Source organism: Typopeltis vanoorti, chromosome 15 (assembly GCF_054136105.1).
Source record: "Typopeltis vanoorti isolate ZY-2024b chromosome 15, IOZ_Tvanoo_1.0, whole genome shotgun sequence".
In the NCBI taxonomy this organism is placed as follows: Eukaryota; Metazoa; Arthropoda; class Arachnida; order Uropygi; family Thelyphonidae; genus Typopeltis; species Typopeltis vanoorti.
In genome coordinates, this window is record NC_143563.1 from 119,750,676 (window position 1) to 119,777,546 (window position 26,871).

Consider the following 26,871-nt stretch of genomic DNA (forward strand, 5'->3'; position numbering starts at 1 on the left):
CTTCCTGTCTTGGGCTGTCACCACATCCAAGTTCTTCATCTTCAAGTCCTCTTCTACCAGCTCCCTCCATCTCTTCTTTGGCCACCCACGCTTCCGCCTTCCTTGCACATCCATCTGCATGACCCTTCTTCCCACATATTCATCCTCCCTCCTCATCACATCACCAAACCATCTCAACCTTGCCTCCTGTATTTTGGCTCCTAAGTTCGTAACTTTCACTGTTCCCCTGACATAGTCATTTCTCAGATGATCCTTTCTGGTCACACCGCACATCCACCTAAGCATTCTCATCTCTGCTACTTCCATCCTGCTGATGTTATTTTTCCTCAGGGCCACAGTTTCTATAGCATATGTCATAGCTGGCCTCACTACTGTCCTATAAATTTTGCCTTTCAGATTGATCGACACCCTCTTATCACATAACACTCCAGCCATCTCCCTCCAGTTCCTCCAACCTGCTTGTATCCTGCATCCCACTTCCTTCTCACCTCCTCCATCTTCTTCCACTGTCGAACCTAAGTATCTAAAGTCTCTCACCTTCCTGATGACATTTCTTTCCAGCTCCAGGTCTGTCTCCTGGCCACCGCCCACTGCGCAACACATATACTCTGTCTTACTTCTGCTCAGTCTCATACCTCTCTCTTCCATTACTTTTCTCCATCTTTCCAGTTTAGTTTCCGCTTCTTCTCTTGTATCTACACACAGCAAGATGTCATCTGCATACAACATTGTCCAAGGTGCATCTTCTCTCACCTCCTCTGTTACCACCTCCATCACAATATTAAACAGAAACGGACTTAATGCTGACCCTTGATGCAAGCCAACTGTTACTTGAAAACTTTCTGTCTGTCCCAAACAGGTCCGAACACTTGTCTTCACATTTCTGTACATTTCCTGCACCAACCTGACATATTTCTCCGGCACCTTCTTCTCCCTCAGACACCTCCAGACTTCTTGCCTTGGCACTCTATCGTATGCTTTCTCCAGATCAATAAATACCAAATGTAGCTCCCTATACATAATTAGTATGAAAACGTTGTAGTTGTATTTAAAGCTGTTCTTTCGTTTGTTGCATTGTTAGGAGAGTGCATCCTTGCAGCATCATGTGAACGCCAGTACACGATTATAGCTGAATGACTATCTGGGAGGTTGTAGCTCCAGTTATTATTTAGATGTTCAGGGTTGAGGATGATTTCCCTAGATTCTACGATTTTTCTCTCCAATTCATCATGGCAATAAAAGATGTTAGTAGATCTGTCTCAGCGGACTGTATGACTTGGGGTTTCATCATTAGGATTAGCTGAGAAAAGGATATGACTTGATAAGGCACTGGCTCGCTGTCTCTTGTGGGAAAAGAAATGTCCCTCATGTGTTCCTCCATGCATAATTCAATAGATTTGACTGTCTGGCCAAAACAAGGAATATCACAATCACACCAAATTTTGTACACAACAGGAAATTTATGATGATGATGACAAGGTTTTGGGTGGCTTATTACGGAGCGGATTTTTGGAAGTGGAGTGAACAAAGTTCTGATATTGTATTTTTTTTAGAACCTTGGCTAATTTTTGTGAAACTGAACTTATGTAAGGAATAGATATATTGCCTCTAAATGTATTTATTTCTTCTGTGTGATGACTAGGAGGATTAAGAAGGAATTTTTCAATAATTCTTTTAGAATATCCATTAAGTACGAAAGTACTTTTGAGATAGTTGATTTCTTTTTGAAGTTCATTTGGGTCATCAAGAAGAGAGCGAGCTCTATGTCCCAAGGTAGAAGTTATTCCAAGTTTTTGGGAAGGGAAGTGATGGGACTGACTATGAAGATATCTGGTGGTATGTGTAGGCTTTCTACACATTGAAATTTTAAGTTTACCAGAAGACCAGGTCAGTTTCCCATCTAGGAAAGGCAGGGAACTATCAGTTTCAAGCTCTGCTGTGAACTTTATACTTGGATGTCGACTATTGAGATGCTCCAGGAAATCCATTAGGGAATCATGTCCATGGCTCCAAATGAAGAAAACGTCATCCACATAATGTTTCCAAACTTTAGGTTTTAAAGCAAAGAAAGAGATACCCTAAGCTTCAAAATCCTCCAAATAAATATTTGCAAGAACGGGGGATAAAAGATTACCCATCGCCAGACCATGATTCTGCTTGTATATAGTATCTTGGAATCTAAAGTAACCGGACTTGATGCAATGGGTAAGTAAGGCCAACATTTTTTTGGATAATTTGTCCTTGAGTAATGTTATGACTTCGTCTGTTGGGATGTTAGTGAACAAGGAAATTATGTCGAAGCTAGCCATGATTTCATCTTCATCAACTGTCACATCTTTAATATATGAAACAAAGTCTGCTGTGCTATTGATAAAGGATGAGGACTTGCTTGAAAAACATTTGAGGTATTTTGCAAGATGTTCAGAAAGTTTGTACGTAGGAGAATCAATACGTTCCACAATGGGATGCAGTGGGATGTTTTCCTTATGGATTTTTGGAACTCCATATATGCACAGAATAAGAGGATGGAGAGAGTGTAGAGAGACAGGCGAACGTTTCGAGATAGGTCAGTGGTAGTTTTCAATAAGTTGTTAGTACGATTTTGAAGTTCTTGAGTTGGATCTCTTTCAAGTATTGAGTAAGTATCACTTTGTAGTAATTCAAGCATCTTATTTCTAATTTTCGTAATCTTCATAGTTGAGGATAACTGTTGCATTGCCTTTGTCTGCTGGAAGAATAATTATATCTCTTGTTATTTTTTAAACTCTTAATTGCTTTGCATTCTGTCGAAGTAATGTTATCTGCCGGTGGTTTTGCATTATTAATAATAAAGATGGATTCAATACGCAGAAGTTTTGCATCTTGTGAAGGGAGGAATGAAGTAGCTTTTTCTATTTTGGTAAGGAGTGATTCTTTTGGGATAAATTTTGGAGAAGGAATAAAATTTAGACCTCTATTAAGGATGTTTTCTTCTTCGTCTGAAAGCATGTGAGAGGATTTGTTAATTACGACTTTGTCAAAGTTGATGTGTGGTTTTGAGAAGTTCCTATTATTTTGTATTCTTTTTAATGTTTCAAATTTTCTGATAAGATTTACTTTATCATATTGTATTTGGGCTGCTTGAGATTCACAGTTCATATTAAAGATATGCCAGCTCTCAGTATCTAAAGATTCTTCTAGTATTTGAGCTAAAGTTCTTTTTTTGGTGGACAGAAAAGAGAGAGTACATTTTGTATTAGAGATTCTTTCAGCCAGTAGGTCTAATTTAGCTTTATTCCAAGATACTATTTCTTTGAAAGAAATAAATTTAGGAAATACAGCGTGGAATTTGCAACGTTTAAGAAAGACTAACCTGTTGATGCTTAGTCCTCCTCAGTGTTTTCTTGAAGTTTCTTTTTGTATTAGAAATAGAAGCCTCATCATTAAGGCTATAGATGTACGATGAATTATTGACTCGGCTGAAATACATATTGTGAATAGAGTTGAATGACTAAAACCAAGAGGTTTAAGTCATTCAACTAAGACTATCTGAGAGGTTGTAGCTCAAGTTATTATTTAGATATTCAGGGTTGAGGATGATTTCCCTAGATTCCACGATTTTTCTCTGCAATTCATCATGGCAATGAAAGATATTAGTAGATCTGTCCCAGCGGACTGTATAACTTGGGGTTTCATCATTAGGATTAGCCGAGAAAAGGATATGGCTTGATAAGGCACTGGCTCGCTATCGCTTGTAAGCAATGTCCCTCATGTGTTCCTCCATGCGCAATTCAATAGATTTGTCTGTCTGTCCAAAATATATATGTGTGTGTGTGTCCAGATGATGACCTTAATATGATGGTAGAAACATTGGGAAATTAAAGTAATTATTCCTAACATGGTTATAATCTCCTTAATTTTATTGAAATGAGAGTTACTGACAGTTTGGTAATTAGACACATTCATTTTTGCACCACCCTCGTACAATGTTGGTATCATACATTCTTTCCCTCCCTGTAGGATCCTTCCTGAGCTGAGACTCAAGTTATACAAACATGCCAAGGGTCAAGACATTTCGGCTGAACATTGATTTAGCAAATGTGTTGATATCCCATCTGTTCCTCAACTGATATTCCAGGTTATGCAACAGTTATTGAACCTCATTCTCATGCAGCTCTATGTCCTTATCTAACGTAGAGGTAGCATTGTGCACTATGCTATACACGCGTGTTTGAGAGATCTTGGAAAAGTGAGCACTCATTACTTATATAATCTTATCTGCTTTTGACAAAGGATAAAGTTATTCTTCCACATTAATGTTTTCTTTTACTTACAGTATAATAATAATGATAAAATTCATCTAGATCAACTTTAGCCAATTTCTTTACATACTCCAATTTAGCTTTCTGCACAAATACTTGCAACTTTTCTGCCAGCACTTTTATATATTTCATAACTCCTCTCATTCTTCGTCTCACAATATTCCTTCCAATCTTCTTATGAATCTCCTGCTTAATACGGTTTCATTTCATTTCATCTATTTCACTCCTACCCAATTTGTTCTTTGAACTCTATAGATGCATTCAGATACTGCCTTATTTAAGAACTTTTTTCAGAGTCCTATGTATTGCTGATATCTGTCCCATTCAGTAACTGATGCCTTTAGTCTAAAGATAGCATTCTCCTGAGTTTGTCAATAATTTCCTGCTTTGCAGTTCAGCCTGTAACCTCCCCTAACTGTAACGTCCATATAGTTATCTTCTTCCCAAGACAGTGGAGCATGATCACTATCACTAAATGATGGCAAAACATTCACGTTCTTAACCGAGACTTCTGATGCTATAATTAAATCTAAAGTGCTTTGACTTCAAGTTCCTTCTGTCGCATGCTGCTTGAAAAAGATGAATTGCAGTAGCTCAATAAATTCTTCTTCATTCTTATCATGAGATTTCTTTTCTACACAATCATCGTTTGGATAATGTAAGCTGCCCATAATGGTTATTCCCTTAGTACCATTGGGATAATTTGGCATAGGTTTGCAGAATGAAAAACCCAAACACCTCAGCATGAAACCAGATAAACTCACCTTTTACAGAAAGAACGACTTGAAAAAAAAAAAGAAATAATAATAATAATAATAATAATAATAAAAAAAAAAAAAAAAGGGGGGGGGGGGGTAAAGAGAGAGTCTATTCACTTCAACCAATACATATGGATCCAAATCCCACTAACAGTTATGAATGTCTTGTTATGGACAGCAGCTTATTTTCCTCACTTGATGCAAGACTGACAGCATATTTACTGAAGACCTGAGGTAGTTTCAAAAAATGATCACATCTAGTATCTAGAGCTACACTCATGAATTACTGAACCATATCCAACCCAAAAATGTTATTTAGAGTTCCAAATCTTTAGTGAGCAATCTGACTGGCAAGAGTAAAAGTTTCAAAATATTCTGAAACATTTACTCTTGCCAGAAGAAAAAAAAAATTAGGTATATTTTACTTCCTGATATGAACATCCAGTCGTCGTTCATTCATAAGATCAAATGTGATATACAGTCTTTCAACTAATCATGTATGCAACTAAAGACCACTTGTACTTATGATGGCCGTCCTGTTAAAATGAGCACATAATACCAACTCCTGTAACCCACAGATCAGGGTGTTATTGCTGCTTTCAATGCATACATATTATTCAAGAAGTTTTGTTTAGGGGGTGAAAAAATCCTCAAACTCTTTGGAAGAAATATTATATATAATATAATATAATGCCTTTTTTCAGTTTTATTTCCCTTTTATATGAAAAGTGAAATAAAACTAAATGCGAGAATTGCAGAGGTGTTTCCCTACTGAGTGTTCCTGGTAAGATTTATGCAAGTACACTTGAGACACGTTTGAAAAGGATTGTGGAAGGGAAGCTTGGTGAAGAACAATCTGGATTCAGGTCAAATGTCAGGATCAGATTTTCACTTTATGACAAATAGTTGAGAAATCATGGGAATGTAACAAGATCTATATCCAAGTTTTGTAGATCTGGAAAATGCATATGACAATGTGCCAAGAGAAAAGCTATTCAAAATGCTACAGTTGTATGGTGTCAATGGAGAATTATATCAAGCAATACTTAGCATTTATTTAAGTTGCAATACTTTTATGCAACTATAACAATGATGTTATACTTTTAAATAAATCCAGTACAAGTCTGCAATTTCCCTAACTAAATAGAATAACTGTTGTAATAGATTTGGTATGAAGGTCAGCAATAACACACACACAAAGAAAAAAAAAAAAGAAAAAAAAAGAAAAAGACAACGAAAATAGGCAGAAGCATCGAAAATATCAACTGCATTGTGAATGAAGAACCTGTAGAACAAGTAAAACATTTCAGTTACCTAGGCACAATTTTTAGTGAAGATGGTAAATTAAATATGAAAATAGACCACAGAATCAAAGCTGGTATGGTAGGAAGTCAATTGAATAAATTCATATATAAGAGAGAAATTAATCGGAACTAAATTAGCTGTATACAAAACAGTGTTCAAATCAATTTTAACTTATGGATCTGAGAGCTGGGTTTGAAATAAAACACTGGACCAAAGACCACAGATAAAAGTCCTGAGAAAGATTAGGGGTGTGAACAGATAGCATCAATGGCAATATCATATTAAAAACGAGGATATTAGGAAAGAAATTGTGATTGTTAGCATTCAGGAATGTGTTACTTGAGCTAATCTCAGGTGGTTTGGTGTCACTTAAACAAAATGGGAGAGGAAAGATTAGCAAAATAAGTGTTCTCTGCCAGGTTGGCAGGGCAAACGACCAAGAAGACCAAGATATAGGTGGATTGATACAGTACAAAGTGCCTTAGATGATAGAAATATAAGATCTGATAATGTTGGAGACTTGACAAAGTGCCTTAGAGGACAGAAATATAAGATCTGATAATGAGAGATAACTGATTGATTATAGGAAAATTGTTGATAGGAAGTTAGTAATGATGTAAGTTTTTCATGAAGTACTATCATAATACCCTGTACATCCTTTGAGGATACACGTGAGGTATTTAATGATGATGATATGATCACCAAATTAAATCCTGGGGAGTTTATTCGATACATATCTTAGTTCATAGAAGAAAGAACAATTATGGAAGAATGATACTAGCTGGAGAGAATGGTAGAAGCATTGATCAGGATATTAGAAATACTAAATGAACAATCATTAAGGTATTTTATCCTTGTGTGAAAGTAACACCAGGCAAAACTTGAGAGCAGTGGGGGGCGGGGGGGGGGGGGCACAGATGGTAAGTGAGCAGACGATATGAGGAATTGAGTAAAAGGAATGTCAATAAGCCAGTGGGACTTAATGGTGTGTCACTGTGTATCATAACAGAATGTTCCAGAGAGTTAACAATAGTTTCAAAGAAGTGGAAAGAGGGCAAAATTTTTGCACTTCATAAAAGGAGTTGGTGAGTGAGTGATGAGACTAAGCTCGAATTACAGGGCAATCTGTTGTCTGGAGTTGCGGTAAAGGAGCTAGAGAGGACCGGGATTCAGAATTGTGTTGATGACAAGAACATTCTCTTTGATTGGGAGCATGAGTTTGCTAAAGGAATATCATATTATAGCAACTGACTTACTTATAACAAAGTGACAGGTGCACTGAACACGGGATGCATGCATAGTGGTAAATCAAAAATTGTGCTAAAGACTTTGAAATGGAGCCAAATGACAAACTGGTAATTAAACTGGAAAGGGTTGGATAGCAGATTAGTGCAACTGATTGCAGCCTGCTTTCTGATAGGTATCAGTAAGTTGTGTATTGGGGGAGCAATATTCCAGAAAAGCAAATCTACTAGTGGTGTGCCTCAAGAGATTGTTTTGGGGCCAATGGTATTAATTTGTATGTAAATGATACTGAGAAAAGGCTTGAATGGCGATATATAGTTATTTGCAGATGATGCCAAGTTGGAAAGAACTATGAAGAGTAGAAGGGATGCAAGTGGATTTGAACAGACTTAGTGAATGAGTGAATGAAAGGGGGATACCAGTTCAACGTAGAAAAGTGTAACAGGAGATGAGGCATCTGGGGTTGTGGTTGGATATGGATCTAAAAGTTTGGGTACATTTTGCTAAAATTGTGCGAATAGCACAGTGCATTATCGCAATGATGCAGAGAATGTATGAGGCTTTGTTCAGATTGCATATGGATTACTGTGCACAGATTTGGTCACTGTTTTTCAGAAAGGATCAAGATATGTTGAAAAGGGTTCAAAAACGACTGACTAAGATAATTTCTGGTCTCTGGAATATTGAGTACAAAGACAGACTGAGTGAATGCAAACTGCACAGTCTAGTGCAGGGATGCACAGCATATGGTCTGCGGTCTGGATGCAGCCCATTCAATGATTTATTGTGGCCTCAGTGTAAATTAAATAAATAAAAGAAACATATTTGTATAATATTAAATGATTTAAAAAATCAGTAGATTCATAAATTATTATTGTTGATGTAAAGGAGAATTGGTTTAAATTCCTAGAAACACTAAAATTTGATTAGTAAGATTCTTAACCTTCACCACAGGGACACCAACATGAAAAGGATCCTGTATTTTATAATTAGTAAGTTGGTACTGTTGTTGCCATTGTTATCAACACATCTCATGTTCAAGTCATATTATATGCATTTTCAGTGTGTTATTCCATGTCTAGGTAAATCTGCGGTAATATTTATTTTTCAGTTTGTAAATTAGTTACTAATATTACAGAGATTTTATAATATTACTTGTAAATATGACAGATAATTTATTACTAAATATGGATGATCAGAAAAGAAAACTGATGCTGAACAGTTTAAAGAAGAATGAATGCACAAGTTGTTTTTATTGAATATACAGCTAAATTTTTATGTCTGATATGCTGCAATTCAATTGTTGTGCCCAAAGAATATAATATTAAAAGACACTTTGACACAAAACATGGAAATATTTTGATAGATTATTGTCACATGAAATAAAAATAAAAGGGAATGAGTTTTTTAAAAAATCTTCAGTCAGAAGAAAATTTTTTACAAAAAAGTAATGCAACAAATACCAGTGACTAGTGAGTGATTTGGTTGCTTGTGAAATTAAGCATTTGGGTCAGCCGTTCACTGAAGATTTTATGAAAAATGTTTGTTTGGTTACTAATCTGTGAAGAAATATGTTCAGAGAAAAAAAAAATTTTTTTCAAGAAGTTAGTTTAGCCAGAATGACCATGCAACATAGAATAGCTGATATATCTGAAAATTTAATCAACGCTCTTAAAATGAAATGCACAGAATTCATTAGTTACTCCATTGCAACATCTTACTTTCATTGACAAAAAGCTCAGTTTTTTATGAGTTTACTGCTCGCAGTATGACCTGTTGACTGACATTCAGATGAAGTGAATGTCACCAGGAAAAGCAAGAAGAGAGCATTTATCTGTAGAAGATGGGAACCACGATGGCAGTGTGTTGAAAAGAATGAGTGTAGTCTTCTTAAGAATTCTAGAAACTGGTTCTGAGATGCCAGAAATATATGGGATAGGGACTCTACATACTGTTTCCTTGTTATCTGTGATAGGATCACAGGAATCAAAAAATATGTGGTCCACTGTCAGAAACCAATCAGTTTTACATATTGTTTTACATTTAAAAGTTCTTGCTGTATTTTTACAGTATACTGCATATAATGTGAGAATGTTGCAATAAAGTTTTGATAATTCCAATTTTTTAAGAGAGTTGACAAGCAAATTGCTGCTGAACGCAACATCCAGTGAAGTTAGGTTTTCAATAAATGGCTGTAATTAGTTCACTGATGTCTAAGAAAAATAATTTGTTTTCTTTTTCTATTTCTTAGTGAAATTATTTCATGGATGTAGATTGCTTATACTTGCTAGAAAGGTAGTTAATGTATCTTTATTGTGGGACCAGTTTGCAAGCTACAGTAGTTCTGGAAACTGCAAATTATAAAATAAAATATCTCTTTTATTATGTGATAGATCAATGTACCAGGAGATGTATTACAACTCCACCAACAGCCAACTTGGAAAATTAAACTCACTGGTGGATAAAGTCATGAGCCTTGATGGAGATACCCTAGACAAACTTAAAACTGATTTTGCTATAGCCTCTAATTTCTATGGTTTACAACAAGGAATGCATTCCTCTTCATCCAGTTGTGGGCTGTATAGATTCTCTGACATACTGCATAGCAAAGTTTTTAGCACATTTATTAAAAACTCAGCTTGGTGATGCATAAAAAATTTCACGAATTTTCCAGATTGGATAAAGTGAAAAAAGTTTCCATACAGACTAATGATTTAATGGTCAGTTTTCATATTGAATCGTTTTCACTAGCATACCTCAAGAAGATATGCTTCATTTGTTCTCAAAAATTTTTCCACTGTATATAGTGAAATTATTCAACTTTGTTATTTAATATTTTTATTATTAGTAGCAGTGTTTATTATTATTATTATTATTATTTTTTTTTTTTTTTTTTTTTTTTTTTTTTTTTTTTTTTTTTGTCAAAACAAAATCTACATACAAGTTAAAGGAAAACAGTCATAGGGAGTCCACACTTTCCCAATCTCACCAACTTCTATTTGCAACATTTAGAAGACATCCTTTTCTAACATACACACTGTCCAAAAAGAAACCGAACTTTTCTAAAATAGAACTAGTGGCCACCTGTTGTATCTTTTTGTTGTTGAAAGCAGCAACCTTCATTAATGTTGTGTCAACTGTTTATGACATTTGTTTTATTAGAAGCCGAGTTATTATGTCAAGAGTGACAGTGTGTTTTGACGAACGGTCGGAAAATGAGTTACAAACAGAGAGCTGCGATTGACTTTTGTGTTAAACTTGGTAAAGGTTTTGCCGAAACACATCAAATGCTTCAAAAAGCATATGGTGATGAATGCTTATCCCATACTCAAGTTTATGAGTGGGTTAAGGGATTTCAAAGTGGTCATGAGATGCCTGAGGATGACAAAAAGCCGGGCCATCCAAAAACTAGACTGAGCAAAGTTAACATCCAAAAGGTGTGTGATTTCATCAAAGAAAACCCGAAATCGTCCATGAGACTGATTGAAGATGAATTGGGGATTCCAAAATCAACTGTGCACAACATTTTGACCAAGAGTTTAAGACTTCATAAATTGAATTCGCTATTTATCTTTCCCCACAAGTTGACCAATGACCAAAAAATGTATCGAATTGAACACTGCAAGGAACTCATTAAAATCACTCGTAAGGATTCAAACTTGATACAACCATTACTGGTGACGAACTCTAGTGCTTTGTTTCTGGCTCATAACACCACATTTCGTCACAGGTAATGGTTGTATCAAGTTTGAATCTTTACGAGTGGTTTTAATGAGTTCCTTGCAGTGTTCAATTCGATACATTTTTTGGTCATTGGTCCACTTGTGGGGAAAGATAAATTGCGAATTCAATTTATGAAGTCCCAAACTCTTGGTCAAAATGCTGTGCACCAGTGGAGATCACCAGAGGAGGGGCATCCAAAAAAAGGTCACTTGGAGAATTCAAAAGTAAAGATACAATGCCGATTTGTTTCTATGATTCCAAGGGCATTATCCACAAAGAATTCGTTCGTCCTGGCCAAATGGTCAATGGTGAGTTTTATCTCTCAGTTTTGAAGCAACTGATAGCGAGAATTCATCGCGTACGGCATGAATATTGTGATGCAGGCAGCTGGTCACTTTTGCACGATAATGCACCATCTCGTCATTTGAACACTGTGAGACAAAAACCAAGTTTGTGTGTCGGATCACTTGCCATATTCACCTGATTTAGCACCCTGTGACTTCTTTCTCTTCCCCCAACTTCATTTGCCAATGAAAGGAAAGCGACACACGATTGAAAACATTCAAGCGGCAGTAACCAACATCCTCAACAGTATCCCAAAAACCAATATAAAAAACTCATTTAACGAATTAATTGACCGTGCCAAATGCTGTATCAAAGCTGAGGGAGGGTACATTGATTGAAATAAATGATTTGAATAATTATAATTGGCCTGTGTTTTATTTTCTATCAAAAGTTTGGTTTCTTTTTGCACAGAGAGTGTACATACACCCTCAGACTTCATTTTAGGTACATTACACAGATGATGTTTTTGCGACATTGCCCCATAGCAAAGATACATAATCTGCCTTTCTAGTTGCTTCATTTTCTTCTTTTGCTTAGCAAACCAGGTCTAATTACTAAAGAGTATAATAATAATGACTTCATAAACCAATTTTTTAATTAAAAAATATATGCAACTCATACAGTATTGAAGTACACTAGCAAAAATATAATACCGCTTGCTTGTTCATTTATTTTAGATTATTTATAAAAATCTCTGTATTTAAATTACCTCAACATCTGCTTTCCATTATCTGTGAAAACCAAGCTTGTTACTACATTGCAATGTCCTTCCAGAAGATGATGGTGACCATTTGATAAATCCCATATATGAATATTATAATCATCTGCTGCTCCAAAACAATGTGTTTGGGCTGCATCTGGATGAAATTTGACTGTTCTACAAAGTATGATTTAAAGATTAATTATAAAATAAATATATAACAACAACAGTAATACAATTAACATAAAAATTTTCATTATTGACTTTATCTGAATATAAAGTTTAAAATGCTGAAGGATAGAATATGAGAGCTGAAAAGCTTCAATCTGGCCTAAATAAGATATTAAAATGAAGGATGTTATGGATGGTTCCATAACATCCTCCATTTTAGTATAAAGCTTTTTTTTCTACCTTTCCCAAAAACAATTTTTTCTCCATCCAAAGAAATTATACTCATGGACACTTCCTTCAGGAAGAGGTCGGTGATCTGTGCACTAATCATGACTGTAGTGGTGGATGGTTGCACAGAAAAGAAAAGCCATTTATACGATAATACTCAATACTGAGGAGTAGGTTATTTTCCCTCTCTCTCATTGGGTTTAGCCTAGGGACATCTGTCTGATGAACCAAACAGCCCCATATTATTATTATTATCAGAGCCCTCCAGAGTATCAAGAACTCATCAAGGCCATACATTAGTCAACACCACCTGTAATACTTCTCTTAAACTCACTCACATTAGATGCACTCACCAATTTGATAGTCAAATTGTTCCACTCAATTCCCATTCTGCAATGATTGAGTAGAAATGTGCGATCGGAAATCCCATTTTGCAGAAGTACATAACTTTATGCTTACTAACCCCGACAGCTATTTGCATCTGCCCACCTGGCTATTCAATTAATTTTTAAAGGGCAGTATATCAGTAGCATCCCTAATTGGCCTCCCCATCTCAACATTATCGGTAAGCAATTTAAACATCTGTCAGGTCCTTCCCAATATCATTAATATATAAATTGAATAACAATGATTGAAGGACTAATTCCTGTTGATTTCTGGGTTACACCATTGGTCATCTCAATTCAGTTGATTCTCCTTTCCTCCATCCATATATCACTTTCTGATACCCATTTATTCAAGTCAATAGTCATCATCATCATCCTCAAATTCCTGATATGTACCCTCATGGAGTGTACAGAATATTATGATACCACTATATGAAAAAGTTGCATCATGACTACAATACTATTAACAATTTTCCTGCAAATTAATAAACTATTTGTCAAGACTCCAATATTATCAGATCTTACATTTTGGTCTTTTAAGGCACTTCTTACTGTATCTACCAACCTAGATGTGTAAGTCATCCTCTGGGTCTTTTTTCCGCAATCTAGGCAAAGAACATTTGGTTTGATAATCTTTCCTCTCCCAGTTAAGAGGCCATACCACCTGAGATTAGATCTGCTAACGCTATTCTGAAAGCCAACCATGTCTAATTCTTTTGTAATATCTCCATTTTTAATATAATATTGCCACCTGTTCACTCCCCGTATCATTCTAAAAACTCTCACATCTATTACCTCCAATCTGTGATAAAGTGTTTTATTTCTAACCCAGCACTCAGACACATAAGTTAAAATTGGCGTGAACACTGTCTTTTATAGATATAGTTTAGTTTTTTGATTCATTTCTCTCTTATTCAATATAAATATAATCAGCTGGCTTTCAACCAGACCAGCTCTGATAATTTTAGTGTATATTTCGATATTTAATTTGATGTAGCTACACAGATGTAATCTTTCATTCCATAGGTACTTCCTTCAGGAGACAGTTGGCATTGTCAATGTTTCTGCATATTTGCAATGGTGTTTTTTTTTTTTTGGTCTGATCTTCATACCGTATTTATTGCAGCAGTTATTCAGGTTAACATCTTAGGGAATGCTGCATACTTGTGCAGGATTTATTTAGGAGTATAACATCACGTACATAAAACAAAGAGCCTCAAGTTAACATCTCCAATTTGAAATCATGTTTAATACCACTGTCCTTCATAATATGATCCATATAGATGATGAACAACAATGGAGATAATTTAACATCGAATCATCTTCCTGTACTTCCTTCAATTCTAACGTGCATTGTTTGATACAGTATCTCATTTACACCACATAGCATTAGGAACAGCTCATATGCTTTTTACAGATCAACAAAACTTAAATACAGATAAACCCTTGTTATATTCTCATGATTTCTCAGCTATTTGTCTTAAAGTGAAAATCTGATTCTGACAACCTCTATTTAGCCTGCACCATCTTATTCTCCAAGTTTCTTTCTAATATTTTTCTTAGCTTTTTTTAAATAAACTTATCTCATAAGGAATACTCAACAGCAAAATTCCTCTGTAATTCTCAGACTCAGTTTTACTTCCCTTTTTATAGGTGGGTGCTATGAGAGTACTCAATCATCTGGAATTCAACCTTCTGAACAGCCCTTTGGAATTACGCAATGTGTAGGTAATGTAAAACTTTTATATCTCCATATTTCAGTATTACATCTACTCCAGCTGCCTTTCCAGATTTCAGGCTTTTCATGACTTTTTCTACTTCAAGTATTAACATGCATTTCTGATTGCATTCCTGTTGAGTATTTTCTACCACTCTGTCATTGCTAGTTTCATTTAGCAATCTTTCAGAGTAATTACTTCATACAGATAGAATATCTTTATCTTCAGTTTTCATGTCATCTTTATTATTGTTGATTCCTAACAGTTCCCCTTCCTACATTTCTAAGGAAGAGGGAATAGCTACCAGAAGATTTTGGCATCTTCATGGCAAAGTCTTACCATGAGTTTTAGTTAGTTAGTTTTACACACTCCTTTTCACTTTCTTACGTTATTATTTTTTATTTATTTATTTTTGTATTCCCTCAGAACACATGCTGACTTACTTCCCAGGAATTTTAATATGCTCTCTTCTTTTCCTTTACTGCCTCCTTAACTTCCTGAGTCCACCATGGAGTTATTTTTTTTATTCTTCTTCTATATTTCACTACATGCCTCTCAATTTTTTCTTCAGGATATGCCATTGAATATCCAAGGTTTGGTTCTTGTTTTCAAAATAATTCATTTTTCCTGAATAATGTTTTTTGTATTTGAGTCTACAGTTGCTAACCTTTGATTCATTTTAAAACTTTCTCACACACTCTTTCTTTCATATGATATAACATTTTATTCTACTTAATACTAAGTGATCACTTCCAATTTCAAATCCTGTGTATGCAATTGTGTGTTGAATCAGCTTGACAATATTGCTGTCAACAAGAACATAGTTAATGAGACTTCACTTATTTTTTGAAATCTTCACTCCCTAAGAATTTGTGCACATTCTTTATGATGGAACATTATCCTAGTAATTAACTGGTCCATATCCTGTACAGAAAGGTAGCAGATACTTGCCATAATTATTTGCTTTACTTTTTTCTGTAAATTTTCTCAAAGCATTTTTATTCATCTGGTAATCATTTCATTTCGTACTTCCTTTGTCCTGCTGCAGAACCACAGACACAAATAAGTCTCACTGTTCAGTTCCCCACTTTACTTGATACTATCTTCCATTTAAGAAGATTATCCTTATGTATAGTGTACTATAGCTACCCTCCTTTTTTGCTTGTTATGGTCTGAATCATTATGGCTTGAATATTGCATCTTATATTTGTTGCATAGAAAGATCTCATATGTTTTTGTCTTCTTGGTTTCAGTAACACCTGTTATGTCGATCCGGTACTTATCATCCTATTCTTCTGCTAGTTCCATTTCTTTTTTCTTGCTTTGTATGTTGATGGTGCCCATCTTGAATTCTGCTGATACTGAGTTGGAATTTGTTCCAGTAGCTGACTTTTCACTGGTCACCCTATCTCCCTGATGAAAACAACAGGGTTCTTGTTTAACCAGATGATGTCCCAACCCAGCATGACAAGTTTTACTTGTCATGCTGGGTTGGTTTAAGCCAATAAGAATACAATTTGGTCAGCTAAACTCCAAATTGCCAGCCCATCCTCATTTGTTCAGTATCCAGGTAAATACCTACTAACAGGCTGTACCACAAGAAGATGAGAAATGGGCATTAGGTCAAGTAGGTTCCCTGTATTCCTTAAATGACTATGTGAAGGTCTCCCACCAGTTTTCCATCTTTGACCCTTAAGCACCCCTAAATCAATAATTCATATTCCAATCCTATACGGGAGGGGACATGGTCTGGAAAGATCTGATACACACCTAGAACAAAATGATATTGTAAAAAACTCAACTCAATTTTGCTGTACTAAATCTGAAAAAATGTCAGAATAAATTGTAATAAGAAAATTGTACGAACAAAGAAATAACTCAGATGGGATTAAAAATGTAAGACCTGATGCTATCGCAACTCGCGAAGGTCAACAAAGTACAGGGTGTCCGCCTTAACTCAGCGATCGCAGGGTGGCTGAGAAGACTCACCCTCCAAGAAATTCTGGGTGATTCAATCTATAGGAGTTCTAAGGTCGGGAGAGCAGAATAAAAGGGGGGGGAATCGATCGAAAAGGTGGCTTTTCTGTTCTGGCTCTCGCTACAAGTTTCCTGTATGTCATGCCGTTCCAAGGATGGGGATCCACATCCCGCCAACAGAAGTACGATGATGAAAGGAGGTTCATAATAGCAGTGACGGTCTATTCCTGAATTCCCACCACTAAGTTCCTTGATGATCTCCATGTGTGAAGTATCATCGATGTCGTAAAAAGGTGCCCGTGTGTGGATTCTAGGATCTTCTGTAATGAACTGGATGACAAAGTAGCAAGTAAGACTTTTTGAGTAGGAATTTCCTAAATGTGAAATTTGTGGCAAAGATTGCTGATTTTATAGTTTGTCAGCATAAAGAACAGTAGTAAGGACCGAAGGCTGTTTTGTTAAAAATAATTGTGAAGTAGTTTGCAGAGTTATGAAAAATTAGCTAATGTTATTGTGTGTGAAAGTTTTAGTCAGGCCTAATAATGTTTATAGTCTGTCAAATTAGTTAAATTGTGCAAAAGTCTGTCCACATGTCTGAATTGTATGTGAGCGTATTTATTGCATTAGTCATTAAGCTTAAGCGAGAAATGTCTAATTAATCGAGTGGGGAACCAGCAGACACGTCATTTTATATTGTTTCCATGTCAATTTTGCTGAGTAAAGTAGAGCCTGATAAATTTTGTATATGTAGTATTAACTTTTATATGTACCTTGATTTAGCATGAATAAATTGTTTTGTTTGTCAAATAACTTGCCTGATTCTGCCTTACCAATAGAACCTGCATGACCTTAAGAGTAAAAGTAGCCACGACTGACGAATAGTAGATTTAAACGTTGCTGAACTTAGAGATAAATATCAGAGATATTTCCGTGTTGTGCTGGGCGTTTTCTTGCATGTATAGGAAAGACATACAATTCCTCTATGCGATCTCTGATTGCACAGTCGTAAATACAAATAAATTTTCAGAGATCAGTGTGAGAAAAAGCCAGCTATTTAGACAAAGGAATTGGCTCCAGCCAGAGGCAATTACTAAATTCTAAAATATGTACATGTGAAGTAGCATAGTCACAAACTTGGGAGGGGGGGGGATTAAATTGATACACTGAAAGGATTAAAGGTGATAGACTATTTCAAGCAACGAAATTACAACTTGAGTTACGACTGTTAAGTTAAGTAAGTTGACTTAATTAAGATAAATAAATGAAAAGCAAGAAGAAGAAATATTGAGTATTGAAAATACAACCCATTTTAAAGTACACTAAAACAAAGAAAAATAACATATTTTTACAATATTAAAGTAGCTGATACAACCACAAGAAAGGACATACTAGTAGCAGAGCTATGAAGGTAACTTATGTTCTTATATCCTCATATGTTCTTTCTTGTGGTAATATGTTGCTTTAATGTCATTTTTGTTCTAGGTGTTTATCAGGAGTTTCCAGACTGATACAACCCAGTAGTCATTTATTTAAGTAATTTCTTACTTTTCCAGAGATACTGATAGGTCAAAAGTTAGAAATAGGGATGTGCCGAAGCAGGATTTAGATAAAGCATCGAATACCTATTCAAATATTGGTTTGAAAGTTGGCTGAAGCACTGAATATTCAGCCAAAGCACACGGAATTAAATTTTATAAACAAATGTTTGCAAAGGAGATATGCTCATTAAGATTGATACATATTTTAAATAAGGGTATCTTTTTTGTTCAAAATATTTCTTCATAAATTCTTTGGCCGAATATTCAACACTTCTGTCAAACTGCAGAATTAAGAAAGATTAAAAAGCATGTAATAGGTCTGGGTAGTGGCCCGTCTCACAATGCATAACATTATATATATCCATAAGGCTATGTGCATTGCATTATGGAATACTAAGGCAACTGATGTGAAGTCATTAGCCTCTATATACAAGAAGCCCAGTCGTGAAGTGACTTCACATGCAAACTTTGTTTGCTTACACTTGGATAAAGGATTAAATTAAATTTATTATATTCTAACAAAGTGGAAGAGAAAAAAAACTTCCAACATCTTTCTCTAATCCAGAGTAATTTAATAATAAAGTAAGTCACCTTTTGGCAACTCGTACAGGTAAATATGACTTCTCCATTATTTTCACCTTAGTATCACCACCTCTGGCTCCCACTGACGAGACCTCAATAAGGGTTGAAACCGGTCTGGGTAGTGGCCCATTCCTTAATGCATAGCATTATACATGTCGGGCAGGATATGTGCTTTGCATTATGGGAGATTCTAAGACAACTGATGAGAGCTTAGTCCTCCTTTACCATGAGTTGCCTCAGTCCTGAAGATACTTCAGGTGCAAACTTTGTTTGCTCATACTTGGATAAAGGAGTAAACTAAATTTATTATAGTGCACCCTTGTCTCAAACTGATATCACTTCAACCGTTTTCTGTACTTCCTTCAATTTAAACTGCTGACTACAACTTAAATATCGACTATGTATTGCTGTATATAATGTTCCACTTACTCCATAGAAATGTAGCATTTTGAAAAGCTTTTCTCTTGGGCACCTGTTGTATCCCTTTTCCTTATCTACAAAACTCAAGTACAGATCCTTGTTATATTCTAATGATCTCTCAACTATTTGTTGTAAAGTAAAATTCCGATCTTGACAGCCTCTGTTTTGCCTGAATCCAGCTTGTTCTTCTCCAAGTTTCTGTTTCACAATTTTTCTTAGCCTCTTCTTAAATATACTTGCATAAATCTTACCAGGAATGCTCACTAGGAAAATTCCTCTGTAATTCTCACATTCTAACTTATTCCTCTTTTCATAGATGGGCTATCCATAATTTCTATAATAACTAAAGCATTGAGCCCTTGTAGCTCAGTGGATGTGGCATTTGCACACCACCGCACTTAGCTGCACGAAGGAAGACTTGGTTTCAAGTCTAGTCGGCGACTAGAGGAAATTTTTCTAAGCCTTTTTTTCGACCAGTTCCCGAGTTAGTCGATCTCAGGCACGGGCAAGCGTGTTTTTCCTCACTGAAACTCGGGTTTTTCGTCCTGTAAACTAAAGAAAATCGACCGTAGAACCCACATTATTTCAGACATTAAATATATTGTGTTAGGGTTAGGGACCACGAGATGGCGGCACATTTGAGCAGTCTCTCTTCACTGTGTACCGCTTAATTAGTGATAGCCTTGGGCCATCTATCTCTGATTGGTACCAGTGGAGATTGAACTGCCCACTCAGTCTCCAAAAAAAAGTTAGATAGGGCTAAATGGCCTCGCCTACACTCCCGTATACGGGAATAAAAAGGCGTTAGCTGATTTTTTTTTTTTTTTTTTTTTTAAACTAAAGCATAATTTCTGGACTACATAAAAAATAAATAAAGAAACACAAAAAAATAAATAAATAAATAAAAAAAAATATAAAAAAAAAAAATATATATATATATATATATATATAAAGTTAATAACAAAATAGAAGAAAAGCTTAGTCTATCCATGGTACAAATGTACTATAGGTTTATGAAAATCTTTCATAGGTGAGAACCACAGGCAAACAATAAGCAAAGCTAGTATGGTGGCAATACAGTTGAATAAATTTATATGAAATAACAGAGAAATTAGCCAAAAGACTAAACTAGCAGAATAAAAGACTGTGTTCAAACCAACTTTAACTTATGGATATAAGGGTTGAGTTAGAAATAACACAAAAGATAAAGACTAGAGACTACAGATATGAATGTTCTGAGAAAAATTAGAGAAGTGAACAGTTGTCATTAACCTCAGTATCATATTAAAAATTAGGATATTCTGATAGAACATTATTAGCATTCAGGAACATGTTAGCAGAGCTGATCTCTGGTGGTATAGTTACTTAAACCAGAATGGGAGAAGAATTTAGCAAAATAAGAATTTTTTCCAGGGATACCCAGAAAAAGATCTATAGGAAAACTAAGATCTGTGTGGATTGTTTCCATCAGAAGTGACCTAGAAGACAGAAATATGAGATCTGACAATATTGGAGCACTGACAAATGATAAACTATTTAGACAATGATTGTTTTTGTTAGGAGATTAGGATATGCTCTCTAAATAATAAATATAATAATGAAAACTTAATCATGTGATACTGTCACAATATCCTATACACTACTTGACAGCATAGATCAAGAAACTAATAATGATACTGACAAGTTCTTTCAATATTTTTATATATATGTAACACAGTGCATCCTAAAATAACAACTTCTGACTGAGTACTATATAACAACAAAATAATAATTAATAAAACTTGTCTCATTAATTCTCTAATCCATGCTTAATTCACCAAATAATTAACTATACATCATAACTGTCAATCAAGTCTCTAATTATGCTTAATTCAACACATGACTGACAATTATGTTATACAGTTCATTTGTATGTTTATGAACTACCACTAAAACTGATCACAAGCAATGGAATACCATACCTAAGAACTCCATGTGCACCTTTCAAATTGTGAGTAACATATTTTCTCACAATGTCCCAAATTTTAACTGTAGAATCACTTCCTCCAGTTGCCACAAGAGTACCAGTACTATTAAAATCCATGCATATTATTGGTCCAAAATGAACTGACTAAAATAATAATAATAAAGTAGGGAAAATATTAAAAGAGAAAAAAGAAATTTATCAGCATTCTTAAAATATTACACAAAATACAATACAGCATAACTCTGGTGCAACATTTTTCATAGAAAACAAGAAATGAAATTAAAATTGGAAAGAAAGCAGAAGCTGATACAAAAGTGTGGTATTTTAGACACATAGTTGTTCTCACAAGTTGTTAAAAATGCAAGCAAAATCAAAATAAAAAATCAGCTAAGGTTTCAAGTCTTGCAATCAACATCAAGTCAAGAATACCTCATATGACATGTTCACTACCCTATAACAACTAAAAATGCATATTACTTTATGCTTTCAATATTTAATTAGGACTAATATGAAGCATATTTTCACACATCTATTTAGCTAATTTAGAGCTAGGTAAGCTCTAATCTTTCTAAGAACTCTCACATGTGGTCTCTAGTCTTTGATCAAGTCTTTTATTTCTAACCACCTCGCAGATCCAGAAGTCAAAATTGGCTTAACACTGTCTTGTATACAGCTAATTTAGTGTTCTGACTAATTTCTTTCTTCCCCCATAGAAGTTTATTCAGCTGACTTCCTACCATACTAGCTAAACCAATTCTGTTGACTATTTTTATACGTAATTTAACATCTTAAAAACTGTGTCTAAAAAGCTAAATATTTTACTTGTTCTAATCTCTGAATCAAAAAATTAGAATAATTTTTAGATTCTGCTGTATATCTATAAAATTGTGATATAGTATTTATTTTATTATGTTCACTATTTTTTCTCAAATGAGATGTATTATAAATAAGTGATCTATTATACTCGTTTTTTGGGGGGATCCTGCTTCGTTCTCTGAAAGGGGAATGGTCCTTATTTGTCCAGGCAATGAACAAGCTGGCAGAGAATACTGGAAGCTTGCTGAAGAATAAGTCGGATTTAAGCCAAATAGAGGTTGTCAGGATCAGATTTTTACTTTATGACAAATAGTTGAGAAATCATGGGAATATAACAAAGATCTGTATTTAAGTTTTATAGATCTGGAGAAAGCATATGACAAGGTGCAAAGAAAGAAGCTATTCAAAACAGTACAGTTGTATGGTTTTAATTGAGCATTATATGAAGAAATAGTTGAGTTGTAAATCAGCAGTGAGAATTGAAGGAAGTACAGGAAGATGGTATAATGTTAAATCTGGTGTCAGACAAGGACATACATTATCCCCTCTGTTATTCATTTATCTATATGATCACATTATGAAGGAAAGTTAAAATTAAACCTGATATCAAAATTGGAGATGTTAATGTCAGCTAATAACTTTATGCAGATGATGTTATACTTCTAAATAAATCCGGTACATGTCTGCAAGATTCCCTGACTAAATTGAATAACTGTTGTAATAGATATGGTATGAAGGTTAGCAATAACAAGGCAAAGACAATGAAAATAGGCAGAAGTTGAAAACATCAACTGCATTGTGAATAGAGAACCTATAGAACAATTAAACATTTCAGTTACTTGGGCACGATTTTTATTGAAGATTGTAAATTAAATATAGAAATAGACAACAGAATCAGCAAAGCTGGTATGGTGGGAAGTCAATTGAATAAATTCATATGGAATAAGAGAGAAATTAGTCGGAACACTAAATTAGCTGTATACAAGACAGTGTGCAAACCAATTTTAACTTATGGATGTGAGAGCTGTGTTAGAAATAAAACACTTGACCAAAGACTAGAGACCGCAGATATGAGATTTCTGAGAAAGATTCGGAGCGTTAACAGGTGGCATCAATGGCAATATCATATTAAAAATGAGGATATTAGGAAAGAACTTGACATTGTTAGCTTCCAGGAATGTGTTAGCAGAGCTATTCTCAGGTGGTATGGTCACTTAAACAAAATGGAAGAGGAAAGATTAGCAAAACAAGTGTTCTCTGCCAGGTTGGTAAGAAAAAGACCCAGAGGAAGACCAAGATGTAGGTGGATTTACGCTGTAAAAAGTGCCTTAGATGAAATGTAAGATCTGATTATGTTGGCATCTTGACAGGTAACAGATTGATTTGGAAGAAAATTGTAGATAGGAAGTTAGTAATGATGTAAGTTATTCATGTAGTACTATCATATACTGTACACCCTTTGAGGATACATGTCAATTATTTGATAATGATGATATCTTTATTTTGTTTATGTATGTATATACGTATATACAAACACACACACACACATACATGTATATATATATATATATATATATACAGGCATATAATCCTGGCACTGTGAATCATGTTAAACTCCTACTATTAGTAGGCGAGTAGAAGAAACCAAATTAATAGTGATATTGTGAGTGTATTACACTTATCACTTTTAATTTAGTTTCTTACATTGAGTTTGTTACAAAATCAATAATGGCAGAATTAAATAATTTTGAGAACATCTGTTTTGACAATAACCATTCATCTCTTAAAGTGATGATACCTTGTATTAAATATTGTATTTAATCTGCTGGATATTTTTGTCTCAATAATAGTATGGGTAAGGCCCCCCCCCCGGGGGGGGGGGGGTCTTTCAGTTGCAATTTCTTCTGGCAAGAATTCTTTCATGGCTAATCTTGTTTTTAGATATTCCCCATACTTCTTCCCATAAAATTAACCTTAATTCTTCTGCAAGTGTTTTTATACCTGATTTGGAATACTAAATTATATAAATTTGGAATACTAGGTGAAAATAATAAATTATTTTCACCTAGCCATTCACAAGCACTTCTTGAGCCAAATGACTGCTCATTTTCTATTATTTTAGCATGCACATTTAAACAGGAGAACTTAATTTCCTATTCTGCTTGAATAAGGATCTTTAGCAGATTTGTCTGCTAAAGATCCTTAAGGCTAAAGCTAAAGCTCTGCTAAAGGATCCCAGACCAGTTTCGTCCTTTACTGAGGTCTCATCAGTGTGAGCCTTTTGGCTACTTGTATATGAGAATATGATTTCTGCTTTACTTCAACCTTAGTATCACCTCTGGGTCTGGCTCCCACTGATCAGACCTCAATAAAGGTCGAAACTGGTCTGGGTAGCGACACCCTTCCCATAATGCATAGCGTTATACATGTTCGTAAGGATATGTGCTTTGTATTTTGGGATACTGAGGCAAGTGATGTGAAGTCATTAGCTTCTATATACAAGTTGCCCCAGTCCAGAAAACACTTCAGATGCAAACAAAGTTTGCCAGATTAGATAAATGTTTCATCATATGTTCGGATGTAGCAACACGTGAATAATCCTGCTGCTAGTTGTTTTGCCGAGTTATGCCTGGAGATAGTCTGAGTACAGGTAGTCTGGATATTCGCTGTGTAAGAGGTGTTCCCTATGTTCCTCAACCCCACTGCATGCTTCTTCTCTTTAAATTTTCCATTATTTCACACCAAGATCAGCAGTACAAAAAATTCCAGAATCAGTGGAAAAAAAAAAAAAAGTCTCCCACAAAACCCACTAAAGAATCTCTAAAAATAGCTAAAGTGCTAAAAAATGGGGAAAAAAAAAACTATACCCTAAAAACTGAACAAAATCTCTGAATTCCAGGCAATTAAAAAACCTCACAACTGGCATTGTGTGCTACATCTCATCTTTACTCATTATATCTGATGCTCTTCATTATAGTTGTTAGAAGAAGCAAAAATGAAGAGTAAGAAAGTAAAGACTGTGAGTATGTTGCCTCAGTACAGGAAAGAATTAGAAGGAAGGCCCATGACTACCAATGAAAAGATGGTACAGGAGGAATGTGCAGTTTATGGACATGTGGAGTGAATTTGATAGACGTAAGGACTTGTACAGGGTGTTCGGGATAAATTTGACATATTTATAATTAATTATATTTTTCCCTAAGTTACATGTATTAACACACACTTCTCTTCATTTAAAAGTTTGGACCCTTCTTCATTCATATACAAGATGTCAGAAAGGATGGATAGCTGGAACCCACCTGAATCATGGAAGAGAATAACTTGTATCATGATGATTCGTGCCCGCCATCAAAATAAGGATATTACGACTGCTGCCCAATGCTCCCTGAATACAGTAAAAACAATCAGGCATGAACTAGAGACTTGCAATGGTGACTACGAGGATGTAGCAAGAAGAAAGATCCCTAGCAGACGATCTGATTGCGTTCGTACAGCAGAATTCCTCGCAAATCTGCAGGAACAGGTGTTGAAGAACCCTGGCATTGGAATTCGGGCTTTGTTCGTGGAGTTGCTAACTGTAGTCAAGCCCTGGATAACAAGGGTAGCCAATGGTAGGCCGTATGTATGGCAGCAGGATTCGGCCCCTTGCCACACCTCTGGGAAAAGTCAAAAATGGTTGTCTGAAAATTTCTACGACTTCACCAGTCCAAATGTTTGGCCTCCAAACTCCCCAGACCTTAACCCCATGGATTATTTTGTATGGGGCGCAGTTGAAAAAGACACCAATCGCACTTCCAGTAATACAAAAGTCCAGTTAATGGATAAAATTAAAACAGTTTTTGCGGCCCTTCCCAGGGAGACTGTAGCATCAGCTTGTTCGAGGTTCCGAAGCAGAATTGAAGCTGTGATCGATGCTAATGGTGGTTATTTTGAGTAAATCTTGTTGATAGTATTGTAATTAACTCTGCCTGTAATGTTTTTTTGTCAATTCATTAAATTTAACAGATACAAAGAAGATTTTCTTTTTCCTTACGAAACTGTCAAATTTATCCCGAACACCCTGTATATGCTGAAGGACTGTATTTAAATGGTTTGGGAGTTAGGTGCTTGGAGAAAATGTTGTTCAATGAGCAGTTGGAAGTTCAAAACCAGGGAAATTAAAGATATTAGTAGAGAAGCAATCAAGCATGTGCCTAGATGCCCCTGTGTCAAATGAGTGTGAGTGCAGGAATAACATTGTGGAAACAGCCACCCCTGGGATAGATAAGTATGAGTGTAGGAATGATTTTGAAGAGATGGGTGCAGTTTCCCAGGTTTTGAATCTGATTGACAGGAATAAAAATTATGTATGGGTAACTGTGGGCTCAAGGAGATGTTGAAATGCATGTATACAAATGCTCAAAGTATCAAAAATAATAAAGGAGTAGAGTTTTTGGCACTGAACAGTTGAACTTGGCCAAAAATCATTGGCATCAGTGAGATCTGGTTGTCAGGGAATGATGTAGTTACAGAGATAGAATGTAATGTATATTGTATTTTCAGAGCAGCTAGAAAAAATAGGACAGGAGGAGGGGTTATTAATGATAGCTGAAGAACTTCAACCAACAAAAATAGGAGGACTGTTAAGAAAGATCTAATGGAAATGATTCATTTGAGATGGTTTAGTGTGAGATAAGAAGTCAACAGGACAAA

The 26,871-nt window shown here is 35.2% G+C and overlaps 1 protein-coding gene across 4 annotated transcripts in view; it reads right to left on the bottom strand.

The window, feature by feature from the left end:
* Window positions 1–26,871, bottom strand: part of LOC150099104 (transducin beta-like protein 3) — a 470,278-nt gene that overhangs the window by 348,748 nt on the left and 94,659 nt on the right. For all 4 annotated transcript variants that reach the window (XM_090405846.1, XM_090405845.1, XM_090405844.1 and 1 more), the window contains exons 5-6: window positions 21,359–21,507; window positions 12,387–12,554 (exon numbers count right to left, since the gene is read on the bottom strand). In XM_090405846.1, the coding sequence (XP_090261972.1) occupies window positions 12,387–12,554; window positions 21,359–21,507 (317 nt within the window). The remainder of the gene's footprint in view (window positions 1–12,386; window positions 12,555–21,358; window positions 21,508–26,871) is intronic.